The sequence below is a fragment of the Ceratotherium simum genome, chromosome 16 (assembly GCF_057802395.1).
Source record: "Ceratotherium simum simum isolate JZ-2026a chromosome 16, ASM5780239v1, whole genome shotgun sequence".
NCBI classification, from domain to species: domain Eukaryota; kingdom Metazoa; phylum Chordata; class Mammalia; order Perissodactyla; family Rhinocerotidae; genus Ceratotherium; species Ceratotherium simum.
In genome coordinates, this window is record NC_141915.1 from 32,035,449 (window position 1) to 32,062,683 (window position 27,235).

Genomic DNA, 27,235 nt, shown 5'->3' on the forward strand with positions numbered 1-27,235 from the left:
CACTAGCTTATATGATCTTCCTGGGGTCACCCTTTGAATCTGCCTCTTGACCCCACTCTCCATTTGCCCAAAGCCTGATTACCAGTTCCAATTTACCTTCAGATCATCGGGAATGAAGACTTTGCGCGCTTTCTTAATCATGGGCTGTGGCTTCAGTTCTTCCTCAGAGAACTTGCGTTTGCGAGGGTCAAACATTTCCTGGCCAGGGATGCTGGAGAGGGCAAGATCTGCCGGGTCTGGCTCATAACCCACCGGGACCTGGATGGTGTCAGGATCAATTGGACTCGGTGTATTGCGGTTTGCTGGCAACAGCTGACCTGGAACAACACAGGAGTTTTAATTCATGAACACTCTAGAGACACCCAGGAGACAGCTACTTGATGATGCTCCAGGATGAGTGGCAAGAGTCTTCAACTTACTCATATATGACCCTGACATCGTTTATCTTATTCATCCTCATGACGCTCCCGAGAATACAGCAGGCTAAGTGGACTTACTCATGTCAGAGCAGGTAAAACAAAGACCCACATACACATGTTCACAAACTAAATTTAAAAATACATGCATTCATTCTTAACTATAACACATTCACGGAGCAACAAGTATGTGCCAAGCACCCTGCAAGGTGTAATGGATAGAAATACATGATTTTTACCATTAAAGTGTTTTCCAGGCGAGTCAGGGAATCAGATCAATAAATAGCCAATTGGGATATAGTGAAGGTGCGGGGACAGAAGTAAACCTCACGTGCTTCCAGAGTGTGGGGGGACAGTACCTAACACAAAGGAGGTTAGGGAACACTTCCTAGAGACGACACTTGGTGTAGTTGCACCTTGAGACAAAGTCATTAGCAAAAAAGGTAATCTGGGCACAAAGACAAGACAGAGGGTTGCATTTTTGAGGAACTGCAAGTAGTCTTGGGTAGCTGTAGCACTGAATCAGGGCACAAGATGAGGAGGAGGGGAGTGTACATACAAGAGATGTGGTCAGGAAGGGGGGCAGTGGGGTTATTATAAAAGGTCCTGAATGTCACTGAAGGATTCTGAGCAGCGAAGTGATAAGCAGAGCTGAAGTTTGGAAAGAAGACTCAGGCAGCGTGAGGAATGGACTGAAGGGGGCCAGACTGGAGAGGGGCGGTCAGCCACCAGGTTGTTGTGATAACCCATGTGTGCATGAATATTGGCAGGGGGACAGTGAGAAGGGGAAAGGTTCAAAAAATATTGACCAAATTAGAAAGGGCATAATGGAGACGATCTAACTTCCACTTGAGGGTTCTACCAGCCAAACCACTGAAACGCACGAACGTCCATAGAACAACGGGTTTACTGCATTTTGGAATGTGTCTTACTGGTGAAAGTAAACTTAATAACAGACTACAATGTTTATGTGGGGAGCTCTGAATCTTAACTTCTAGTTTCATCTGAATTTTATAGTCGTTCCTTTCAGGCCCAGAGAATACATGAGAGGATACAGCTCAGCTGGGTTTGGCCCATCTCCTCCTCTTCCTCACTGCCAATGGTTGGACAACGTGTGAAGGATCCCTTAGGTTTCATTAAAATCTACCCCAGGTTGAAGCATGAAGCCATTGGCTCACATTCTAGCTAAACTGTGAAACCATGCTCATCTGTTTTCTGGAAAGGCCTGGTGGGGAGCTTGCAAAATGAATGTTCTGGGTGACCTTTTAGGTCCCCACTCTGCTTTGAGCTCTCTTTGCATCCTGCTTGCCAAAGAGGAAGAGATGGGCCCCGAGGCATTGGCAGAGGACGGAGATTTCTCATTAGCCAGGCTGAAGCTCAGCTCCAGCTTCTAGAGACTGCTGAGTTCTGTACTGGATGGTGTCAAGCTAGATTTGATCTTATGCCTCTTGACGCTGCCTCAGAAAATGAACCATGTCTGAGTCAAATGGGGATTTTATTTTCCCTTTAGAAACTCTCTTTGAACTTTATAACAAAGTTACCCAATGCCCCATCACTACAACCACCACTCCACTCTACCTCCCCCACACACACACTCATACGGGCATATGCACGCTTCTCCTACCCTCTGAAAGCATCGCTTATTTAACATTTCCCAAATCTAATTGTTCCAAGTTACTCCAAGTTCCTCCTTAGTACTTCAGTTCTGTTTATTATGCTATATTAAAATGTTATCCTTTATTGATTTATAAATGTTAAGCTTCACACACACACACACACACACACACACACACATACCTCCTCTACCAGACATCATGGTCTTTCACGTTTTATCTATTTTATCCCCACCCCACTCCTCACCGTGGTGCCTGCTTCAGAGTTCAGCATCTACAAAGAGTATTCCTCATTTAATGGTGGCCCTCTGAGATGCTGGGCTCTGACATTCCTTCATGGACATTCTAACAATAACACTTCACATTTAGGCAGGACCTTTCTCAGCATTCTTTCTCTCTAGCCCTTTCTTCCAATGGAAGTAGGTCAGCCCTACCTGAGAAGGGAGAAAACCTAACTGGACCACCAAGGAGGTCAATGGCTTCCCCAGCACCAAACAGCAAATGGCAAAGGACCTGAGAAACAACTCCAGGTCCCCTCTCTCCCTAAACATACCCTTGCACCACCTTGTTTGTTTATATTTTCTACAGAATTAACTCTGCTGGACTCATTTTTTTCCCTTTTATTCCTACATGTCAACAGTGTCATTGCATAATGGGAAGGAGGATCTTTATTATTCTGCCCTACTTCTTGCGGATTTGCAAAATTTGAAATGTCAGAATTTTCAATTTAAGAATGAAACATTAATTTTTTAAATTACCAAAGACATTCATTGCAAAATCTGAACAAAGAAAGAAATGTGTCAAGAAGTGCTCCCTTCCCCTGTCCCCAATCCATTCTTTGCTCTTCCCAGAGGAGACCACCCAACCTGCTTGGTGTGAACCTCTCAAACATTGGTTTTCACACGTAAATGACTTAATCCAAATAGAATTATAATACCCACATATCTTAAATTACTTTTTCAATATACCATATGCAATTTCCCATGTTAGTACAAATAGAACTACTTTGTTCTTTTTAAAGGGTGAGTAGTATTCCACAGTTTGGAGATATAACAATTTATCTAATCATTCCCCAACTAATGGATTTTTAGGTATTTTTGTAGACAAGATTCCTAGAAATGGGGCTGCTCATGCAAAAGGTATAGACATTTTATATTTCTAAATGCACTGCTAAATTGTTGTATCTATTCACACTTGCACCAACATTCACAAGAAAGCATTTTCACACAATTAAATATTAGTTTTTAAAATGTTGCCAATCTGATATACACAAATATCACTGTTGTTTTAATTTACATTTCCTCTGTTACTAGTGAGATGGAACATCTAACATGTTTATTGGGTATTTCTTTCTCCTCCTGTCTACCAGTGCTTCATATCTTTTGCCCTTTTTAAAAGGATACTGTTGCTTATTCATTTGTAAGAACTCTTTATAGACTATGGATATAATCTTTTCATCTGTTTTATCTATAGCAAATATTTTCTCCCAGATTGTAGTTTGTTTTCTAACTTTGCTTATAGTTTTTCACTATTGAGAGACTTTATACTGTAATGTGGTAATATCTTGAAATCTTCCACTTAATGGCTTCTAACTTTCAAACCTTCTCTACCTCAAAATTATATAGTATATAATTTATATATACTATCAAAATTATATATTATAATTTTATTACATATTACATATAATTATGTATTTATGTAATTATATACACACATATATTTGTGTATATATATGTATATTACTCTATACTTTTCTCTAATACAACTAAAATTGATTTATGTTTTTAGGATTTTGACTCACCTAGAATTTAGTTTTGTGTATGGTATAAGCAAGAGGCTTTACTTAATGTTTTTCAAATATCTTAATATCAGGATATTAGTAAGGTTTCATATTTGATAGAGCAAGTTCTGCCCCTCTTCTTGTTCTTTTTAGAAAATTTCTTCAGTATTCTTATACTCTTAGATGAATTTCAGAATACATTTAGTCATTATATTTAAAATTATTATTATGATTTTTGAATGAAGATGGTGTGAAAGCCATAGGTTAATCTGGGGACAACTGATATCTTTGAAATATTGTGTATGTCCATAGTATACTCTCCATTTTTATTTTTTTGGTCTTTTTCTTACATCTATCAGTTAAGTTTTATAGTTTTCTTGATTTTAACCTTTTACACTTTTTGCTAGGTTTATCCCTTAAATGTTTTATAATAGTTGTTGCTATTATTAACAGACATAAAAACAGAAATAGACAGTAACACAATAATAGTAGGGGACTTTAACACTCCACTTACACCAACGGATAGATCATCCAAACAGAAGATCAATAAGGAAACATTGGCCTTAAATGACACACTAGAACAGATGGACCTAGTAGATATATACAGAGCATTCCATCCAAAAACCAAAGAATACATGTTCTTTTCAAATGCACATGGAACATTCTCCAGGATTGATCACATATTAGGCCACAAAACAAGTCTCCATAAATTTAAGAAGATTGAAATAATACCAAGCATCTTTTCTGACCACAATGGTATGAAACTAGAAATCAACTATAGGAAGAAAATCAGAAAAGCCACAAATATGTGGAGATTAAACAAAATGCTACTGAACAACGACTGGGTTAACGAAGAAATCAAAGAAGAAATCAAAAAATACCTGGAGACAAATGAAAATGAAAATACGACATGCCAGAATTTATGGGATACAGCAAAAGCGGTTCTAAGAGGGAAATTTATAGCGATACAGGCCTATCTCAACAAACAAGAAAAATCTCAAATAAACAATCTAACAATGCACCTAAAGAAACTGGAAAAAGAAGAACAAACAAAGCCCCAAATCAGTAGAAGAAGGGAAATAATAAAAATCAGAGCAGAAATAAATGAAATAGAGACCAAAAAAACAATAGAAAAAATTAATAAAACCAAGAGCTGGTTCTTTGAAAAGATCAACAAAATTGACAAACCTTTAGCTAGACTCACCGAGAAAAAAAGAGAGAAGGCACAAATAAGTAAAATCAGAAATGAAAGAGGAGAGGTTACAACAGACACCTCAGAAATACAAAAGATTATAAGAGAATACTATGAAAAGCTATATGCCAACCAATTCGACAATCTGGAAGAAATGGATAAATTCTTAGAATCATACAACATTCCAAAACTGGATCAAGAAGAAGTAGAGAATTTGAATAGACCAATCACCAGTAAGGAGATCGAAACAGTAATCACAAACCTCCCCAAAAATAAAAGTCCAGGACCAGACGGCTTTCCTGGTGAATTCTACCAAACATTCAAAGAAGACTTAATACCTATCCTTCTCAAACTCTTCCAAAAAATTGAGGAGGGGGAAAAGCTCCCTAACTCATTCTACGAAGCTGACATTACCCTGATACCAAAACCAGACACAAGGACAACACAAAAAAAGAAAATTACAGGCCAATATCACTGATGAACATCGGTGCAAAAATCCTCAATAAAATACTAGCAAATCGCATACGACAATATGTTAAAAAGATTATACACCATGATCAAGTGGGATTTATTCCCGGTATGCAGGGATGGTTTAACATTCGCAAAGCAATCAACGTAATACACCACATTAATAAAATGAAGAATAAAAATCACATGATCATCTCAATAGATGCAGAGAAAGCATTTGACAAGATACAGCATCCATTTATGATAAAGACTCTGAATAAAATGGGTATAGAAGGAAAGTACCTCAACATAATAAAGACCATATATGAGAAACCCACAGCTAATATCATCCTCAATGGTGAAAAACTGAAAGCTATCCCTCTAAGAACAGGAAGCAGACAAGGATGCCCACTGTCACCACTCCTATTTAACATAGTACTGGAAGTCCTAGCCAGAGCAATCAGGCAAGAGAAAGAAATAAAAGGGATCCAAATTGGAAAGGAAGAAGTGAAACTGTCACTATTTGCAGATGACATGATTTTATATATAGAAAACCCTAAAGAATCCACCAGAAAACTTTTAGAAGTAATAAACGAATATGGTAAAGTTGCAGGATACAAAATCAACATACAAAAATCAGTTGCATTTCTGTACACTAACAACGAAGTAGCAGAAAGAGAAATTAAGAATACCATCCCATTCACAATTGCAACAAAAAGAATAAAATACCTAGGAATAAACTTAACCAAAGAGGTGAAAGATCTGTACACCGAAAACTATAAAACATTTCTGAAAGAAAGTGAAGAAGACACAAAGAAATGGAAAGATATTCCGTGCTCTTGGATTGGAAGAATTAACATAGTTAAGATGTCCATACTTCCTAAAGCCATCTATAGATTCAATGCAATCCCTATCAAAGTTCCAACAACATTTTTCACAGAAATAGAACAAAGAATCCTAAAATTCATACGGAACAACAAAAGACCCCGAATAGCTAAAGGAATCCTGAGAAAAAAGAACAAAGCTGGAGGTATCACATTCCCTGATTTCAAAATATACTACAAAGCTATAGTACCCAAAACAGCATGGTACTGGCACAAAAACAGACACACAGATCAATGGAATAGAATCGAAAGCCCAGAAATAAACCCACACATCTATGGACAGCTAATCTTTGACAAAGGAGCCAAGAACATACAATGGGGAAAAGAAAGTCTCTTCAACAAATGGTGTTGGGAAAACTGGATAGCCACATGCAAAAAAATGAAAGTAGACCCTTACCTTACACCATACACAAAAATTAACTCCAAATGGATTAAAGACTTGAATGTAACACCTGAAACTGTGAAACTTCTAGAAGAAAACATAGGCAGTACGCTCTTCGACATCGGGCTTAGCAACATCTTTTCAAACACCACGTCTGACCGGGCAAGAGAAACAATAGAAAAAATAAACAAATGGGACTACATCAAACTAAAAAGCTTCTGCACAGCAAAGGAAACCATCAACAAAACGAAAAGACAACCTAACAATTGGGAGAAGATATTTGCAAACCATACATCTGATAAGGGCTTAATCTCCAAAATATATAAAGAACTCATGCAACTCAACAAAAAAACTACCAACCCAATTAAAAAATGGGCAAAAGACCTGAACAGACATTTCTCCAAAGAGGATATACAGATGGCCAAAAGACACATGAAAAGATGTTCAAAATCACTAACTATCAGGGAAATGCAAATCAAAACTACAATGAGATATCACCTGACGCCCGTCAGAATGGCTATAATTAACAAGACAGGAAACAACATGTGTTGGAGAGGATGTGGAGAGAAGGGAACTCTCATACACTGCTGGTGGGAGTGCAAACTGGTGCAGCCACTATGGAAAACAGTATGGAGATTCCTCAAAAAATCAAGGATAGAACTACCATATGATCCAGCTACTCCACTGCTGGGTATTTATCCAAAGAACTTGAAAACACCAGAGTGTAAAGGTACATGCACTCCTGTGTTCATTGCAGCATTATTCACAATATCCAAGACTTGGAAGCAACCTAAGTGCCCATCAAGGGACGAATGGATAAAGAAGCTGTGGTATATATACACAATGGAATACTACTCAGCCATAAGAAATGATGAAATCCAGCCATTTGTGACAATATGGATGGACATTGAGGGTATAATGCAAAGTGAAATAAGTCAGAGGGAGAAGGTCAAATACCGTATGATTTCCCTCATTAGGTGGTAGATAATAACAACAATAAACAAACACATAGAGACAGAGATTGGACTGGTGGTTACCAGAGGGGAAGGGGGGAGGGAGGAGGGTGAAAGGGATAATTCGGTACATGTGTGTGGTGATGGGTTGTAATCAGTATTTTGGTGGTGAACATGATGTAATCTATGCAGAAATAGAAGTATAATGATGTACACCTGAAATTTTTACAATGTTATAAACCAATGTTACTGCAATAAACAAAAAATTAAAAAAAAAAATAGTTGTTGCTAGTGTAAATTTCCCCTACTGGGGAAAATTTTCTAATTAGTTATTGCTGGCATATAGAAAGCTACTGGTTTTAAAATGCTAGGTTTATATCTAGCCACTTTACTCTGTTATTAGTTCTAACAGTTCTAACTTCTCTGAGTTTTATAAGTAAATAATCTTATCTTCTGCCTCTAGGAATAGTTGTTGCCTCCTTTCAATGTTCATAATTCCTATTTTTAAAAAAAATCTCACTGCATTAGCTAGGCTCTGCAAGACAATGAAGAGTAAAAAGGATGAGGCCAGAGACACCTGCTTGTCCCAGACTTTAATGGAAAAGCTTTTAATGCTTCAAACCCTTAAGTATGAAGGTTCGTTCTAGAATCCTAATAGATTCAGTTTGAAAAGCTTAGGCAGTTCCAACCCTCCCAGCCCTATTGTACTGAGAGTTTCCTTTTTTTAATCAGAAATGATGTATTAAATTTCCTCCAAATGCCTTTTAGTAGCTATTGAGATGACCACGTGGTTTTCTCCTGTATTTGTTAAGTCTGAGCTTGGTCTTTCTCCAAGGCTTTCTTTGAAAGTTCCAGGGTGGACAAGATCTACCCCATGATGTAGACAGACTCTGCTGTTTGCTGGAACATTGTTTCCTTCTTTCTAAAAGCATCTTGATGAAACATTCCTGGAAGAAAGGGTGGAGCAAAGGGTTTAAGTCTGGAAAGAGATTAGAAGTTACCTTCAAACCCAAAGAGGGCCTCCACTTCTGTCACAGATTAGGCATGACTAAACCCCCAAACAGTCTAACTGAAGATAGGATGTTTCTTATTCTTACATACTTTAACAAGAATTTAGCATCTCATGTTCAATTAGCTGTTGAGCTAGAAGTCATCAATGAATGGGAACAGCAGCAATCTGTCCTGTGTCCTTTCCCTTCTCAAGTCAATGGTTTATTTCTTTAATTTATGGCTGCATCAAAGTAATAAATTATAGTTGTATTTACTACTTAATCCACAAGGCTAATTGCAACACCTCCAGCCTTTCTGATCTGCCCCTTATTCAGGCAGTTAAATAAACAAAGCATCAGATTCGCAGCAGTAATGTCAGGGTGGATAGCATATTCTAGTGCTTATCACCGATGAACATTAGCCAGCTGATGAACATTATTCTCTATAAAGGAAGGCTGAGGAAAGAGAAAGTGATTTGGTTTTGGCCAAAGGGTTTTCTATCAGAAATGATGGGTGAAATTCCTTGTGATCAAGGTTTGGTCCCAGATCTTTCTCTCCTCCCCATACCCAGTTTGTGGTCTGCTTGTCATGACCTGCTTAACTCCAGATGATCATAATTTGGCTTTGAAATAGTATCTTTTACCCTCTTTGCATCCACTGCTTTCAGAAGAAAACCACCATCAGGGCTCACAGCCTTCTTTGCTATAAAACACCCTGGCTTCTGAGAATCCCTTACAGTACAGGGACCAATGAACTTAGAAGACTGTAGCAACACTATAGGGTCAATAAAGAGTGCTCACAATATGTACAGATTAAATAAAAACCTCACAAGTTTGTCCTAAGGATATGGGTTTTCTGGACTCTGAGGCTGATTGGCTGGTCTCTATTCCATTGGCAGGAACTGGTTATCTTGTCCAATAAGCACTCTGCAACAGCAGCTATGTCCTAATGGCCAAAGCTCTCAACTCTTCCTCTACGCATGTCCTGTTCCATGTGACTGTGTAGTTCCAGACAGAGTCTATTTCCCCACTCCTCGAATCTGGGTTGGCCTTGTGACTTGCATTGGCCAGCAGAATGTGGCAGATGTGACAGACTGTCAGTTCCAAGGCTGAGCCAAAAGAGGCTATGCACATTCCTGCTTCTCGCTAGCACTTCTGTCCTCACCATAAACATGCCCGGTCTAGCCTACTGGGCAATGATGGACACGCGGAGCAGGCCAGTCTAGGTCAGCCTAAAACACCTGCACCCTAGATGTGTGAGTCCAGCCAAGATCAACACAGCCACCTGACTGACCCATAGCAATTTCAGATGAGTACACAATAAACCCTCATTTGTGTATGCTACTGAGTATTTGTGATTGTTTGGCAAACATTATCATGGCAATGGATGACTGATCTACAAGCTGAGCTACTGTGTATGGGGAGATGCTTACACAATAGCATTAACATTACCACACGGTTTTTAAATACACAGGGTCGTGGTTAAACTGTGAAGAGAGTTAGACTTGGGTTTGAATTCTGATTCTGCCTCTATATGTTATAAACTTGTGCATTTGTGAATAACGGACCAGAAAGAAATACCCCCCATTTCCTAGTAAGGTCTGTTTTAAGGAACAGGGACTATTGGTGATTTTTTTCCTTTTTTTATCTACCTCTCTGAGTTTCAATGTCTTCAACTGCAAATACAGATTACTCATAGGGTTGTGTGAGAAATGAATGATAACGTATATATATAAATAAAGTGCTGAGCACAATGCACAGTACCTGGGAAGTACTCATTAAATGGTCTCTATATAAACACAAATACAAAATATAGATACTATGATCACAGATACTTGAAAAAGAATCAAATAAACAGATTAGGCCCCCTTGCCTGAGCCAGCACAATCTCTCCCCTGAACCACTGCCACAGGTTCCTAACCGCTCCCCCTCCTTCCATTCATGTCTCTAACGCACTCTTCACACAGCCACCAGAAGGTATTCTAAAAACGCAGAGCTATGCAGGTCACTCCTTCACATCAAAACCCTTCAAAGGCTTTCCATTGCCACACATGACAATATTCAAGGCTCCTCCTAAATCAATATGGCTGGCCACACCAGCCTTCTTTCTGCTCCTCACACACCCGAGCAGGACCCCACCCAGGCCTGTGTACTTAGTATTCTCTCTAAAGCATTCTTCTTCTGCTCTCTGCCTTCCTAGTCCTTCTGCATTATTTAGACACCGGCTCAAATGCCATGTCCTCTAATCCTCTGCCTTTCCTCTACTCCAACTCACGGCCTATCAAGCCATCCTGTTTCACTTCCTTTACAATATTTATCTCCACTCCAAATTATCTTTTGTATTTGTTTGATGTTTGTTGATGACCTCCCTCCACTCACATGTAAGCTCCGTGGGTCGGGGACCTTGTCTTATTTGCTGCTGTATCCCCAGCTTCTAGATGGAGCCTGCAGGGAGGAGAAGCTCAATACAAACTATTGAGGAGCCAGAAATAAATACTTCCAGATCCTAACAAAGACCATTTGGGGGAACAGGGACTATTTCTTCTTCTTCTTCTTTTTTTTTTTTTGAGGAAGATTAGCCCTGAGCTAACATCTGTTGCCAATCCTCCTCTCTTTGCTGAGGAAGACTGGCCCTGGGCTAACATCTGTGCCCATCTTCCTCTGCTTTATATGGGATGCCACCACAGCATGGCTTCATAAGCGGTGCGTAGGTCTGCGCCCAGGATCTGAACCCGTGAACCCCCGGCTGCCAAAGTGGAGTGTGCGAACTTAACCACTGTGCCACTGGGCCTGCCCCTATTTCTTTTTATTTACTATATTTTGCAAATTGTCTGTAATGAGCGTCTTTCATTTACAAAGTCAGAAATAAAAACTTTTTTTTTTTAAATGAACTTTGCTTCACTTTGCACATAATACTTTCAGGAGGCCGTGTTCAATGTGGCCGAGAGAATCTTCAAACCCCTAGAAAGGAAGAAGCAGAGGAGAAAGAAGAGACCAAAGAGAGACAAAGAGAAACCAAAGAAGGAATACAAGAATGAATGAAAGAAGAAATGAAGGAAGGAAGAAAGAGAATGTAGAAAGAAAGAGGGAATAAAGAGGAAAAAGAAGGAAGAAAGAGACAGAAAGAGGACAACGAAGCAAAGGCTCAGCCATAGATTAAATTGGGAAATGTCCTTCTGGACCCCAGCAGCTGGGAATCTGTCATGACCCTGATACTCTTCAAGTGTCCTGAGCCCTATACAACTGATACACAGACTTTAAGGCAAAAACAAATCTCACACACACACACACACACACACACATACTTCCTTTGTGCCAACTTCAGACAATGTACCCAGTAAATACTGTCCATGATTATAGAACAAGTACTCTGAAAGGCTCGCTATAAAGATTATTTTGATCTAAGTGGCTCTCTTCCAACAACTCTCTCCACACAGTAATGGGCTGTCAACAGAAATATGGGTAAAGCATGATGCTGAAAAGCCAGCTCAATCCATAATGTATAAACATTAGGGAGGGGGTCTGTCTGTTACCATTTCCTGAGAGGGTGAATGAAATGAAGCCCCATGGGCTGGTAGGCAGGCCTCCTCAGCCCATGGAGTCATCCTGATTAGTAATATGGATCGGTAACTGGGGGGAGCCCTTGCTGTCCACCAGGCCCTTCTGATGTATTACCTCATTAAATCCTCACAATAGCTGTATGAAGGTGGAATTGTTGGTTTCCCCATTTTCCAGATGTGGAAATAAAGGAATGGAAACAGACAGTTTAAGGCAAGCTCAGAAGTGATCAATAATTTGCCCAAGGTTGTCCAACTAGTAGATGAAACAGAGACTCACCTCTTAATCCTTCTGACTCTAAAACCCAAGTTCTAAAACCCAAGTTCTTAATCATGTGAATGCCTCAAGGGAAAGCAAGGGACTTTGCACTCCTCGAGTGACAGTCTTGTGTCAAGACCTGGGCTAGGAGCCCAATGGACAACATTCCATTGACCCATCAGCCTGGCCCACAAGGCGGGTACTGTGTCCCACACTTTATGGATGAGGAAATAGAGGGTCAGAGAGGTGAAACCACCTGCACTATCCCACGGCTAGAAAGTTGGGGGGAAGGTCAGATGGAGTTCAGTCTTAAATGCCCTTGACCCATGGCCAATGCCCTTCCTACTCCACTTCACTCCCCCTCAAAGGGGTGGCAGAGAAAGAAAGGGGAGGAACCTGGAGGTCCCTCCTCTCCAGCCCAGCGTGTTCCTGGGCAGCAGATGGTCCCCCAAAGAGGCAGAAATGGCCTCCTGTCATGGACAAGAGCCCCCAGGAAGTTATGGGCAGCCAGTCGTCCCATTTCCTTTTCCTCTCTCCCTTCTTCTTTCCACTGCCCCCTCCTCCACTCCCTCAGTCCTTCTAAATGGCGAGCCTGCGCCAAAGGCCAGTCTGCATTTGACAGTGTAACTGCTGACCATAGGGCCAGAGCTCCTGTCAACACTGCATCTCACTGCTGGCATCTCTAAACAGCTTCTGGATCACCAGAGACCATGCCTCACTTGGAGAAGGGCTAGGATTCCCGGCAGAGAGAGTGTCTAATATACTCTGTTATGTGGATATGAAGTTGGCTTCAAAGGTCACTTCATGGGGGAGGCGTGTTTTATATCTCTACCCTTAAATTATCAATATGCCAATTAATGGTTGGTCTGGGTTTGGGCAAAGAAAGACTGTTGGAACTCTGTTCTGAGGCTCCGCTCTGGTCTTCATCCCTTCACTTTGACCTGTCCTGTGAGGCAGCACAGTTCATCGGACAGTGTAGACAGACATGGACTCATCATCGTTTTGCCCCTAAATAGCTCTGTAGCCTGGGGCCAGTCACTGCATCACACAGAGTCTTATTCTCTCATCTGTCCAGTGGGCTGGATGATGGGCAGTATGTCGGGAGGCCCCTCGGTGGGCATGGAGTCAGCACCTCCCTCCCGCACGCTCCCCCAGCTCCTGCTTTCCTCCAGCTGCAGCCCGAGCAAGACCTGCGGGACGTCACCAAGTGTGACCCGTGTCCAGGACAAGCACTTTGCCCTGGGATTGTGCATCAGTACCCAAAATGGCCCTGACTTGACTCGGCCGCTCCTAACTTGGCAGGAGCTGGGACTGGATTAAGAAGGCCTCTCATTCCGAGGGTGTTTGTCATCACGCGTCTTGCCAATAGTGTCAGCAAGAAACCTGCCTCCTTGAACTGACGGAGAGGTGAGACCAGAGGAGCTCATAACCACAGCACAGCCTGCTGGAAGTCAGTTAAACGAGGGTAGCATAGAAGCTCCAGCAAGTGGACAGGGCACATGTGGGCCCACTGGCTTTCTCACCATGGCCCCTGAAACAGAGCACCCTCTCCTCCTCTCCCGCGACCCTAGAGGCTCTCCCCATAGCTCTCACAGCCCCTCAGCGTGCAGAGAAGTAACAGACTGGCCAGAAATGAACTTGCAGTGCCAGAGACCAAGGCTGCATGAGGTATATTTCAGATCTTACAACACTGGCCCCTCTGGGGTGGGCATGGGGGGGTCACGAATGAGAAACAAGAGGCACTGTCCTTCTCCCACACACTCATGCCCCGTCCCCTCCCCCATCACTCCTGGTTTCCTCTGCACTTGTAGGGAATGCTTAGTGGGGTGAAGACTCGGGAAATGGAAGGCTAAGTCCCAGCCAACCACCGGCTAGCTCAGAGTCTCCAAATTGTTTTGTGCTTCCTTCTGAAGCTCTCCCTTCTGAAAGAGCAGAGGCCCAATCCCTCCCGAGGCTGCCACGGTGACGTGATGGTGGGAGTAACACAGAATGACCACTTCAAGCCTCCCTGCCACTCCACACCCTAGACGACAACAAGAGACACTTGGAGAGGATAAAGTAGAGACTCAAGTCCAATGTGCGTTCCCCTCAGCCCCTCGTCAGGGCCCCCTGATGGTGTGCATGGTGTGATGCAGTAAGACCATCAGCTTCCCACAGAAGAGCGGTGATAGGAGGGGCCCCTGCTTGCATTTACATGCAGCATCTGGACCTAGCTCCATGTTCCATATCGACAGCCTCATTCCGCCCTCCCAACAACCCTGAGAAGCAGGTAGGGCCAGTGGGCACATGTTACGTATGGAGAAATTGAGCCACCGAGCAATCTTCCTAGGTCCCCTAGGAAGGGCTACCTTCTTATTCAGCAGAGAAACAAGCTCTCCCAGACCTGGAGTCTATTTTCAGAGGCTCTTTCCATTTTTAATGACAACATGTATCACTTGAATCAGCACCACCTAGGTCCCTGGAGTCTCTTTAATTGTCTGAGTTGGTGAAAATGTGCAGGCCTAGTCATTTGAAACCTGCAGTTTTCAAAGTGCTGCCATGGCGAGTTATTAAACTGACTATTCTCCTTTGGGCTATGTTAAATTTTTTGTTTGGATTTGGAGGAGAGAGTGAAGCGGGAGACTAGATAAGTGATGAGGCTTGCTGACATTCACCGTGAACCCAGGAACCGAGTGCAAACAAACGGCCCACACGCTCCCCGAACAACACCCTTCCTCCTCTCCCCAAGCCCCGAACCAAACCAAACAAACATAGGAAGAAAAACAGGATTGTTTTAAAGCCCGAGTTTCCGGATGAACATGAATAGGATTCAGGTGTGTCTGTGGTTCTGCGGCTTCTCAAGGAGATTCGCAAAAATTCTTTCCTATGCGAGTCTCCAAGTGGAGCACCCAAAAGTAAACATGCTTTTCCAAAGCCTCCTTGCCTTGGCTCCCGGCCAGGGTCCTCTGTAATTCTCTCACACCAAAGTTCACAGAGTCCTAAACTGGTCCGTGGGCTGCGGGTCATTGCCTCCAGTCTCACTGTCATCTCTAAGCCAATGTGTTTAAGCCAAACTCATCCTCCAAGCTCCTGGTGACCATCAGCCTCTCCTCCAGGTCTCCTCATGCCTTTGAACTATTTCTCCATTTTGTCAAGCTTTAAACTTGAACCACACACTTTGCGTGCAAGAACCAGGGATCAGAATCCAAAGACCCCATCAGTCATGGAAACTTTGGGGAGAGTCCCTGGGCTTCAGTTTGACTACGCATTAAATAATGGGATGAGAGGTTGGGATGAGAGAGGTTGGGATTCTAGCTCTAGTGGTAAATTATCCTTGGAGTTTGGTGGAGGTTTTCCTTTCTATTTCAGATCCCTGTCACAAGCCAGGTGCAGGCCATTCTGCTAAGGACTTAGACAACTGCAATACCTTCCTAACTGGTCTCTCTGCCACCTGCAATCCCGTCTGCCAACACAGCTGCCAGGTTACTCTTCCTAGAACATCTCCACCATGATCAAAGGTAGCCAATGGCTGCCTCTCAGTCCAAACTCTCTGTCTGGCAGTCAAGGACCTCCACACTCAGGCACACTCAGGCTCAAGCAAGCTAGTCTGCTTTGTTCCATAGGCATTCTTGCTTCACATCTTCTCCACCTCTACCTGTCCTACCATCCATCAAGGTCTAACTCAAGCCTTCCTCCTGCTGACTGTCCCAGTATTGGTGACAACTCCTTCTAACGTCCCTTACATTTAATATCTGTATCTTATTGCACTTAGTATATACCAGCCTAGAAGTTTTATCACTGTAAGCGAAATTTTTTTTTTTTTTTTTGGTGAGGAAGATCAGCCCTGAGCTAACATCCATCCCCCAATCCTCTACTTTTTGCTGAGGAAGACCAGCCCTGAGCTCACATCTATTGCCAATCTTCCTCCTTTTTTTTCCCCAAAGCCCCAGTAGATAGGTGTATGTCATAGCTGCACATCCTTCTAGTTGCTGTATGCGGGACGCGGCCTCAGCATGGCCGGAGAAGTGGTGCGTCAGTGCGCGCCCGGGATCCAAACCCGGGCCGCCAGCAGCGGAGCGCGCGCACTTAACCGCTAAGCCACGGGGCTGGCCCTGTAAGCGAAATTTTGAGCAATTATCTATTCTCATACTAGATTGGAAATCTTTTCAGGCAAAGTCCTTGCCAATGCCTTGCACGGAGATGATTAACAAAGGCTTGTTGATGAAAACATTCATTTGTTTAACATTTATTGAGCACCTACTATGGACTGGGCTCTGAGAATATATAAATAAGACCCAACCCCTGGGAGCATACAGTCTGGAGGTGGAAACAGGTAAGCAAACAGATGATTAGAGTACAGGGTACTAAGTACAACGAGAGAGCTCTGCCCAGGGAGCCAAATGTTGGAGTTCAAAGGTCAATCACTAATCCAGAGGCTTGGAGAGAGTGCAAGGGCATCAGGGAATGCTTCTCAGAGGGAGTTGGCATCTTGGCTGAGTCTCGAAATTGGCCAGACAAGTAAAGGGAAAAGGGGTGATCACGGCAAAGGGAAGAGAATATGTGAAGGCATGAAGATGTGAGAGAATTCACAGGCCAGTCAGGGAACTGAAAGTAGTTGGTACAGCTGGAGTTCAGAGGGCAAGGAAAGGGGTAGTAAGAGTTGAGATCAGACAAAGAAGGGTCTTAGATGTCCAGATCTTATCCTCAAGGGAATGGGAAGCAATTAATGAAATATCACTGTGGCAATCGAGCAGGGGAAGGATCAGAGGGGAGCCTAGAAATGGTGTGAGTTCACCCCACATCAATGGCAGAGGACCCAGTAGATTCAAGAGTTATTGATGAGATGGGATCAATAGAAGTCTTAGCCAACTTGATATGGGGGAAAGAGAGAGAGCAAGATTAACTTTTAGGTTTCTGGCTTGGACAGCTAGAAAGTAGGTGGTAAAATTCACTGACATGGGAAAATCAGGGCAGTGAGCACATTCGGAGGAAAAGGCAGCATCAGACTGTGGATCCGTTGAGCCTGAGGTACCTCTGGACTCCAGACGAATAGGCAGAGGACGTGGATCTCAGTTTCATATATGGGTCTAGGCTTCAGAAGAGCAGTGTCAATTAGAGATACAGACTTAATAACCTTGATATGTCCCCAGGAAAGAACACAGAGCAAGAAGAAAACCACACAAAAGGTCCTGGGAGAACCCTGACATTTCAGGGACAGGCAGATGAAGAGAACTCTGTGGAGGATACTTCAGAGAGGCCAGAAAGGTAGGAGGTAAACTCGTTCTTGGACAAGCTGGTGAAATGGGACTGACCAAAGAGATAGTTCTCCTAATTACATTGCTAATCCCTCCTGGGCAGTCACCGTGTCTCCTAATCAAGGAGCTACGTTATTACCTCCATTAAACAAATGAGAAATAATACGACGAGACAGGTTAAGTAACTTGCTGAAGGTCAAATAGCCAGTGAGTTGGAAGAACCTACATTCAAATTAGGACCAGCTCCAAAACCCTTTCTTTCTACACTTCCACCTCCGCCCACACATATCCACCAGCAAAATTAATGCCAAAGGCTCGTGTCCAACAATTTCCTTCAACCACCACTCCCCTGGCCCCTACATGTGGCAGGAATCCTGAGGTTCTTGCATGCTTCCTGGGATGTTAGTTGTCTCCTTTCCATTCTCTGTGGGAGTACTTTGTGAGGGGTGCTTGCAAGGGCATCTTGATATGTTGAGCAACCCAGCCTAACAGAGCTATTTCCCTTTGCTGTCTATTGCACCTACTGCCTAAAATTCCACATCTTTTTATTTTTTTATGCTTGGTCTGGCGAGTGTATGTTTTGGCGGGCATGGGTTATGGAGGGAGGGAGGATGATGGATGAAAATGCCTGGAGAGAGACCCCTGTAGCCTACAATCAGAGATGTCTGTCCCATAGGCTGTGTCTATAACACAGAATAGACATTCTCTCTATTCGTTAATAATTCTGAAAGGTTATTAAATAAGTGTTGCTAGGCAACAGGAGCTGCCTGGGGGGGGGGGGTTATGCTAAGTCAAGGATATGGATTCTTGGGGGAGAAATCAAGTGAATTCCATGGAGTCATCGGGTAACTAAACAAAATGGATTCTGTGCCCCCAGCGTCTCATTTGGGCTGAGGCGAGCAATCTCCCAATACTGCCAGGCTTTGAAGATGCTGCTGGGCACCTGAGCTCCACATAAGTATTCACTGCACAAGTCTTGTGATTGCCCGACTGGCATATACCTTTGTGATGAGGTATCAAGGGAGGAATTACTTTATAAAGAACTGACAGCTCCATCTCAGTCATGTAGGCAGAGGGAAAGGGAAGACTACAGAGCAACATATATAGTTCGTAGCAATCTATAATCTTAATTAACATCCCATGAATATGCATCTGACTTTTACACTCAGACGCAAGCCAAGACTTGGGTAAAGGTGTGCACTCAGGTCTTCTCAAATAAATTCAAGTCCCACATAGGGGAAAAATTGCCAAACAGCCACCAATTTAGACAAGTAGTGAAAATAGCGGGGTTCATTAAATCTAGTTCTTACCACCACCACGTTGGTCGGGGAAAAGGGGAGATGCAGGTAAATTTTCACACATCTTTAGAAGTCTGCAGTAAGTGAGCCTATATTCATAAGGTTCCCTAACATACACTAGAATAATATTTTAGAGCAGACAATTTCTTAGAAATGTGTTGTTTCAGAAAAAATGAAATTTTCCAGCTTGTGCGAAGACTAGCCAAGCTGAATCCATCTGGCTCCTGCCTAATGTAGTCTATGGAGAAATCAGCATGGGGCAAAAATCTGCCTTTATATTTCACAGGCACAAGGCGAGGTCTGTGTGCTTCTTGGGGTAAACAGAAACTAGACTCTAAGTTGTTCTCAAAGACTCATGCAGGTTCTTAACTTCATTACACACTTTCTCCTCTAGCTTCTCAAGCCAGTGTCCACCAGGACCATGCAGGAGAAGGGAATTCCCACCAGAGTCTACAATCTTTCCGTGGACCAAGAATATCCCAACACTTCTGGAATCCTTTGCCATTCCAATGTGTTGACAACCACCCTCCCCCCTACCTGTTCCAATCAGCTCAGATTTCCTAACACAAAACTCCTTAATGGAAGACAGTTCTTGCCCAATCATGGGAGTGAGTTGGTTGATAAGGAGACCAACTGTAAAGACATGCCAGGCAAATGCTAGCTGGCAGGGGGCGGGAGTCAGTTTCCTCAAAAAAGAAAAAGAGGGGCCGGCCTGGTGGCATAGTGGTTAAGTTCATGCACTCCGCTTCAGTGGCCCGAGTTCGTGGGTTTGGATCCCGGGCATGGACCTACACACCACTCACCAAGCCATGCTGTGGTGGTGACCCACATACAAAAAACAGAAGAGGATGGGCATAGATGTTAGCTCAGGGACAATCTTCCTCAAGCAAAAAGAGGAAGATTGGTATCAGATGTTAGCTCAGGGCCAATCTTCCTCACCAAAAAAAAAAAAAAAAAAAGAACGTTAGATGAAGACAAGTGGGTCTTCAGGTTGGTGGGGGATGTAAGGGGTGAAGGCATCACATGGCTTCCTGATACCACAGAGCTAAGGACACTGTCCTTGGCAACAGCTCAGCAGACAGTGACATACAGAAGAGGATGGCAAGGCATGGCCTCAAGAGAAAGGACTAGAGAACTGCAGGCCGGTGGATTTTTTCTGACACAGGCTGTGAAGAAGGTCAATAATGGGAATAATTCCTTAAGACGGATAATTCTTAGAATAGGTTTTCTGGAGAAGAAATGTCCATTTTCTCTCTCTCCATCTATTGAGGCTAACTAAGCAAGGGAAAGGAGACACTTTTAATTCCCAAAGCTGGCAAGCTATGTACCAGCCTGGGGACTTCGCATACTGAAATCAGAGAAGAAGGTATTGACTTTCAATACCCACAAACTACCTACTTCTAATGGAATCTGAGGCCACAGTGAAAGGAATTAAATAATTCTTTCTGGAAAGTCTATAAAAAGCAGAAATGGATTACAAGTAAATATTTATAGAATAGCGAGAAAAGTATCAAACGGTACCTAGATGTTACTTCTCTGGCTCTGTAGCTTTAATCCTATACTATTTTAATAAATACAGATTCATTTAATGTTTATGTCTGTCTAAATAAAGATCTCCAGTTTAACTTCAGAGGAAACAGGTTGTTCTTTCTCCCAATCGACCACATTAAGGGAAGGCCTGCTCCTTGGATCTGAAAGGACACGACCAAGGTACCATCATTTAGGGCAGCATCTCTTAATTTTACCCTCTCAAAGGCCATAGTTCTCAACCCTGGTTAGGGACCAGATTCACCTGTGGAGTTTTTTAAAAATACGGATACTCAGCACCCCTTCCACCTCAATCAGAAGCTTTGAAGATGGGGCCTGGGCTCTGTATTTTTGTTTTATTTTGTTTCTTTTTGGGGTTTTGTTTATTTTTTTAATGAAGGAGGAAATAGCCTTCTCACACACTTTTGGTGCAAGTGTGAACTAGTGTCACCGACTAGTGACCTGAGGAACTCAAGGTTGGGTTTGGAAGCATTTAACTGTTTTTCCAAGTTGTTGTTTTATGTTAAGGAGACATAACCAGCAACCGCCCTGAAGCTCACCAAGCCTCCCTACAAGAGCTACACTCATGACCTTGCCTTATTTTTAATGGGAACATCTCTTCAAGAGGAGATTAAGCCTCATTACCATAATCTGCAGTGTACCCGCCTCTCCCTTTTGAATATTCATTCCCCAACCGAAATCAGTTCCTGCTCCCCTTTGTTCCGGGAGGCCATGAATTTGGAAATGATTTCTCATGGCCTCCTATTTGCTGCAAATACAGTTTACTTTGTGAGACAACTTCCACCGGTGTCAAGTCTCATTTAACTCACCAAGAGGCGAGCCCACTTGGTTGGGTATCACTAGCACAATTCTTTTGGGGCCTACACACTTTGATCCAGCAATTCTACATCTAGGAACTTAAAGTTTAGATATGCTACACAAAGGTACAAAGAATGGCACCCAAGTTGAAAACAAGCTCAAGATACTTGTTAAATAAATTGCGGCATATCCAAGACTTGCCCAGACAAGGGGATTCCACGCAGCTGGTAGATCTACATGTACTAATATGGAAAGATAGCCAAAGGATATTAAGTAAAAAAGGCAAGTTGCATTAACACTATGTATAGCGTATATACATATATTTCCATATTCTCATACACACTACATATATATATAATATACAATCATCGTAAAATAAAGTCAGAACTGTACATTTTGATAAATGTATATACACACACACATTTAAAAATACAAATAAAATGTCTTGAAGAGTATCCAAGAAACATTTGAAAGTTAAATCTGGGAACAGGCTATAGGAACTCAAGTTGGACACCTGTACGGTTCTGACTTTATTTTAGAAAGATCATATAGTACTTTTGTAATTAAATATTTTTAGATAATTAAAAAAAAAAAAAGAATCCACTGGTGATTCTCACGTGAGAACCAATAGTCTAGAGGAAATAGCCCCTGTGGTTGTAAGTGGCTGGTACACTCAAGTTTGTAAGGAAACCCACCACCCACGCAGGACGGGAGTATTCACACCATGTCATACTCTGACTTACCAGAAGGTGGCGTTTCAGAGGCAACCAGCTCTTGACCAAAACTTGTCACAATCAATTTTTCATTAACCCAAGTCTTTTTCCTCCTCTAAGGACTATTTTATTTATAAAGCATTCTTCACGGCTGCTTCCTTAAAGGGAGGTTTACACACATTAATGCAATCCACATTTTTTTTCATAAAAATCCACGAGTCATTCAATATATTCAAGTACAGCACTGGGGAGATGTTTTCCGGAAAGAAGTTGGCAATGCTTGCTCAGACACCCCCCACCCCCTGCGCCCCCCGTTTCCCTGTTGTCTTTGCTCTGATGTACTCATCTCCTTATCTTATTCCAGAGTCAATGTGACAAAGGCAGGCGGCCATCAGCCCCGTGGGGCATTTGTCCTGAATCTGTCCACCCCTTGGCCTGGAACAGGGAGGGTGGGGCACAGGGCAGCCCAGGACAAGTGCCACGAGCTTTCCTGCCCTCCCACTAACACTGATTTTCTGGAAGTGGGTGTGTTGCCACAGCAACCGTCAAATCACATCAATTATTCTGCCTCTAACCTCCCAGCATCTTCTTTAAACACACCACATTGGAGACACAGCTGCCCCGGATGCCAGAGCCGCAGGTCCCACCCCACAGCAAAGTATCCTTTATCTGGGTAGGACGGAATCAGTCCCCTTGGTGGACTAACCACCATATACACTCTTTGTCTTCTTTCTTTTTTCCCTAATTTTTTAATTCCAATGCCACGTCCCTTAACACTAAGATCTCAATTATTTCCTGTGCATATTTAATGGAAATTAACTCAGTATCAGTCAAAAAACCCTCAATGAGTCACTTAAATGTATTCTTCCAATTGATATAATTTTTGTTCATTCTTCAAGACACAATTAAGGATTATCTCTTATCTTCCCTCTATATCCCATTCAGAGCTGACCACGCCTGCCTTCCTGGTTCCACCTTGTACGAACCCTCTAACACTCCATTCGCAATTATTTATCCATCTCTTCACAATTCATAAGCTTCTCCAGCTCAAGGGATGATATCTTCCTTCTCTCTGAATTCCCAACTCCTAGAGTGGTGTCTGATAAACAGATGGCACTCAGTAAATGTCTGGAAAGAAAATGGATAAATGCTCTCCAAAACAAATGTCCATTTGCTTGTGCTTCTCTGTTAATTTTGATTATGTTAAGGAACAGAAATAATGATGTGATGACCGCGTATCAGACTTGAAAGATCTAAACAACACACACACAAATCCTTTTTAAAAGGGAGAATACAGAAGGCTCATGCCCTGAGCCTTTTATACCATCCTCTTTTTTGTTCTTGTTTTTCAGACGCAAGAAGTGCATCGCAAGGAGGCTTCTCCATATGGGGAGAGGCAGTGAAGGCCCGAAGAAGGAAGCTGTAACATTCCTTGAGTCCTCACCAGGCAGCCTGACATCTGGTCCACACTCGGGGAAAAGAGGCCACATCCTCACATGGAGATCTATTTTTGCATGCCGAACTGCTGAGGCTTCCCTCGTACAACTTGCCTCACACAGAGGAAGGGGAAGGCAACTAATATTTACCAAGTGCCGGCTGCGTGCCCTGGGCTGCTTCACATACATGGACCTCAGGAAGATATTCCCCCGTTTTGAATCTGCAAGGAGCTCTCACCAAGCATGTCTCTGAAAAACACATGGCAGTGGACACTGAGTGAGCACCTCCAACTCCCTCCATTCATCCAACTGATGGCAAAATGCAGAGCCAGCATATCCATACACCCATGCACGCTTCTTTATAAGGACTCCTCAGGATGGCTGAAATGTACGCGTCAAAGACTGAGATTGTCTTGACTGTATACGTCTCCTTGGTACTGGGCAGATCAGCAAAGGGTGGGCACTAGGATAATGAATCCTGTGCTCTTTGACTTATATGGACTGTGCTGTGGGCATAGCACAGCAGCACTGAATGTTCCTAACACCCCTCTAGATGGTCCCTAAATCTTCCTGGATCACGGTGTTTACCATTTCACGGTCCTTCACTTTTACGTCACATCGGAGGGATTTGAGAGTCATACAAAACTGCAGAATTCATTTTTAAATTAAATCCTTCATGATTAAAAAGCAAAGCCCGTGTTTTGAAAACCAGCCTCTCTCTGTCCTTTAAAATCAGACTCCCCAGGAATCAGCTGAGGAGACCTCAGGACCTCCACAGAAACACATTCGGGTCAGCCTGATCTCAGCCGCTCCTTCGGTCTTCATTCCCACATCCAGGTTCCCAGTACACATATGTCACTACGTTGGAGCACTGACGCAGGTGTTCGGCAGGTTCCACTTCCGCCATCTTCCGCAAGACAGCAGCAGCAGAGGGCAGTGGCTCAGCGCGTGGATTCTGGTGCCAGCCCTGCTGTTTACTCCCTGTGCTGCCTTCAGTGTTGCACTCAGTTCCCTGGGCCTCAGTTTTCTCATCTGTGAAAGGACAGTAATAGTACCTACCTAGTACTAAGGCTAGTAGTACCTGGAGGTTGTTCTGAGTTTTAACGAGATAGTACATGTCAACCATGTAGCCTGGTGCCCGGACTCCAGTAAGCACTAAAGAAGGGTAAGCTATTATCGTGCTGTTCCCTTCCCACCCATCCTGTTTGAAGGAAGCTCCATACTCAGAGGAAAATTGGTGCACCTCGTTGTGCCCGATTCTCAGGAGAGCGAGAGGAAAGCTCTGTCTCGTCAGAGCACAAGGGCCAGGCGTAACGGGCATTCCACCGGCACCCCCGTGCCACCGCAACTCCTGGCTGAGCCAGTGTCACAGCACACTGCTGACTTCTTCAGGCTGCGCCAGCCCTTCTTGTAATGTTGGTTTTGTGTATTTGTTTTTCTGCAGCACCGAGGAAAGATCACTCCGGTGCGGGTTCTCCTAGGGTTAAGGGATAAGGGATCCTTTTACAAAGGGAAACATCCAGGGACCCCGTGCCAAAGAGCCTCCTGCCCACCCTGTGACAAAGTATAACCAAAGGGAACGCAGCATTCTCATGAACTAGCTTGGCCCTTTTTTCTAACTAGACTGAAAACAGGCTTATTTATTAATACAATGGATGCAAAGTGTTAGGAGGGATTAAGACCTGAGAAAACAGACATAATTTCAGTTCTACCTTATGAGTTAACACATTCTCTTTTTAAAAAGTTCCCCAAGACCTCAACTTGATCCATAATGTTCAAATCCATAGACGAATGTATGGATAAGCTGATAGATGAATATATATGGTAAATATGTCAAATTGTTAATTCTGGGTGCTAGGAAGAACCGTGCCTGCTATATATTATTTTTATTTTTTATATTTTAAATCTTTCTCAAAATAATTTTTCAAATGCCTTGGTCGTCTGAATAATTTTCTACACTGTTCTATCCAGAGAACTTTGCTATCTCATCCTGGTAGGAGGGATGTTATTTTCCTCAACATACTACTAAACTAAAATGCGGTAAATGAAATAGCAGCAGCATCTCTGCTGAGGGTCAAGCATCTCCGGGTGTCACCAGAAGGTTCACACTATATTCCCTAACATGTTACACCCTAACATGCCACACAGAGAGGCATGCTCCCACATCTGTTAACCAAAGAAATACAAGTTGATATTTCTTAAAAATCTACATCCCTCTGCATCCCCCCCCAAAATATGGAACGTCTCTACTTACCCAGTGAAAATCCCAATTAAGAACCTGTTATATGAGTTTTAAGAACTCTTACAGGTGATCTGGGAACATACAGGCTAGAGCTGCTGACTTCCACTTATGTCTGTCATTGAGGCATAGAAAATCGGGGGGTCAATCTCCACCTTTATTTGTAAGCATCTAAATCCTCTTGTCTCTTTGACTATGAAATAATCAACAGAAAAGAGCAAAATGTTGCCATAGAAGGGCAGCTCTCTAAGCCTTGGAGAGGCCCTGGACCTGTCACTCTGTCAGCAGGGGTGTCTGCACTTCGCCTCCCCTGACATAGCTCTGCCCCAGGGGAGCTCATCACACCATCAAGACCCTTGGCAGAGACTCGCCACGCTGAACAAAATTCTGCCAGCACCACTGAAGATACTGAAATGCACACACGTACTCTTTTGAAACCATTTATAACGAAAGTAATGTCTTTGTTATTTCATTCATTCAACAACAAATGTTTCTTGAGTGCCAACTGTGGTGTGAAGCAGGTTCTTATATGCTGGAGATACAAGCCTCGTCTCTGCCTCTGAGACACTTGCAAGTCAAGTGCAGTGTCAACAGGCACTTCCCCAAGTGAGGGCAGGGGGTAGAAGCTTCAAGGTGTTGTCTTGCTGGGTGGCAAATGGCAACTAGCCAGGGCTTACACATTTACCATGGCTAACACGCCAAGCAGATAATCCACATGAGAAATGGAGAATTGACACCTGACGCTGACTACAGACCATCTCAATCATCTGCCAGAGCTTTTGTGGATCAAAAGAAAATGTGACTAACAAGTACCAGTCTCGTTTATGAGGAGAAGGGGAACAAGCTTCAAATAAACTTCTGAACTTCAACCATTTCTCAATACTTTCAGGAGACCTCTTTGAAACTGCACGGCGACTTTCATCTCTCCCATAACCTTATCTAACCTCACCTGCAATGACTAATGTGATTGCAACAGTATTCCTCTGTGAAGTAGCACTCTTTCTACCCCCCACCGAGGTTGTGCATCTACCAGCCATGTGAGAACTTGGCATTATTTTTAAAGCTAATTACCAGCAGGTTTTTGAGACAGGTGGAATGGGTTTCTGTCACCTCCCTTCTGCAGAGTAAGCAAAAGCTTCACCAGGTGATCAGCAGGAGACTGCCTCTTGGTCTCCGAGGTTCTGGGCATCCTTTACAACGAGGGGGGGCTTCCCATTGGCGACCTATCCTATGAAGCAGCAGCCTGGCATATGCATTCTGCAGAAAAGTTTCTTTAAATCTTGATTAGTTGTTGCTCGGCTGGATGGTACTGACAGCAAAAGCAACATTCCAAAGCAGTAAACACTGGAATCAGAAGAAGGCTTGGCACTGGGGAAATCCCCAGGGAATTTACGGGTTGGCTGACAGGGAAGGAAGAGGTTATTTTCACTTGTTTGTTACAAGAGGGGTCTAATTCATTGAGAAAAAAGAAGTCAGTATTATTCCAATAAATCTTTG

General features: G+C 43.0%; 1 protein-coding gene across 2 annotated transcripts in view; it reads right to left on the minus strand.

Moving 5' to 3' along the window:
- Positions 1-27,235, minus strand: part of HLF (HLF transcription factor, PAR bZIP family member) — a 55,938-nt gene that overhangs the window by 8,765 nt on the left and 19,938 nt on the right. For both annotated transcript variants that reach the window (XM_004434745.3, XM_014790854.2), the window contains exon 3: positions 97-317. In XM_004434745.3, the coding sequence (XP_004434802.1) occupies positions 97-317 (221 nt within the window). The remainder of the gene's footprint in view (positions 1-96; positions 318-27,235) is intronic.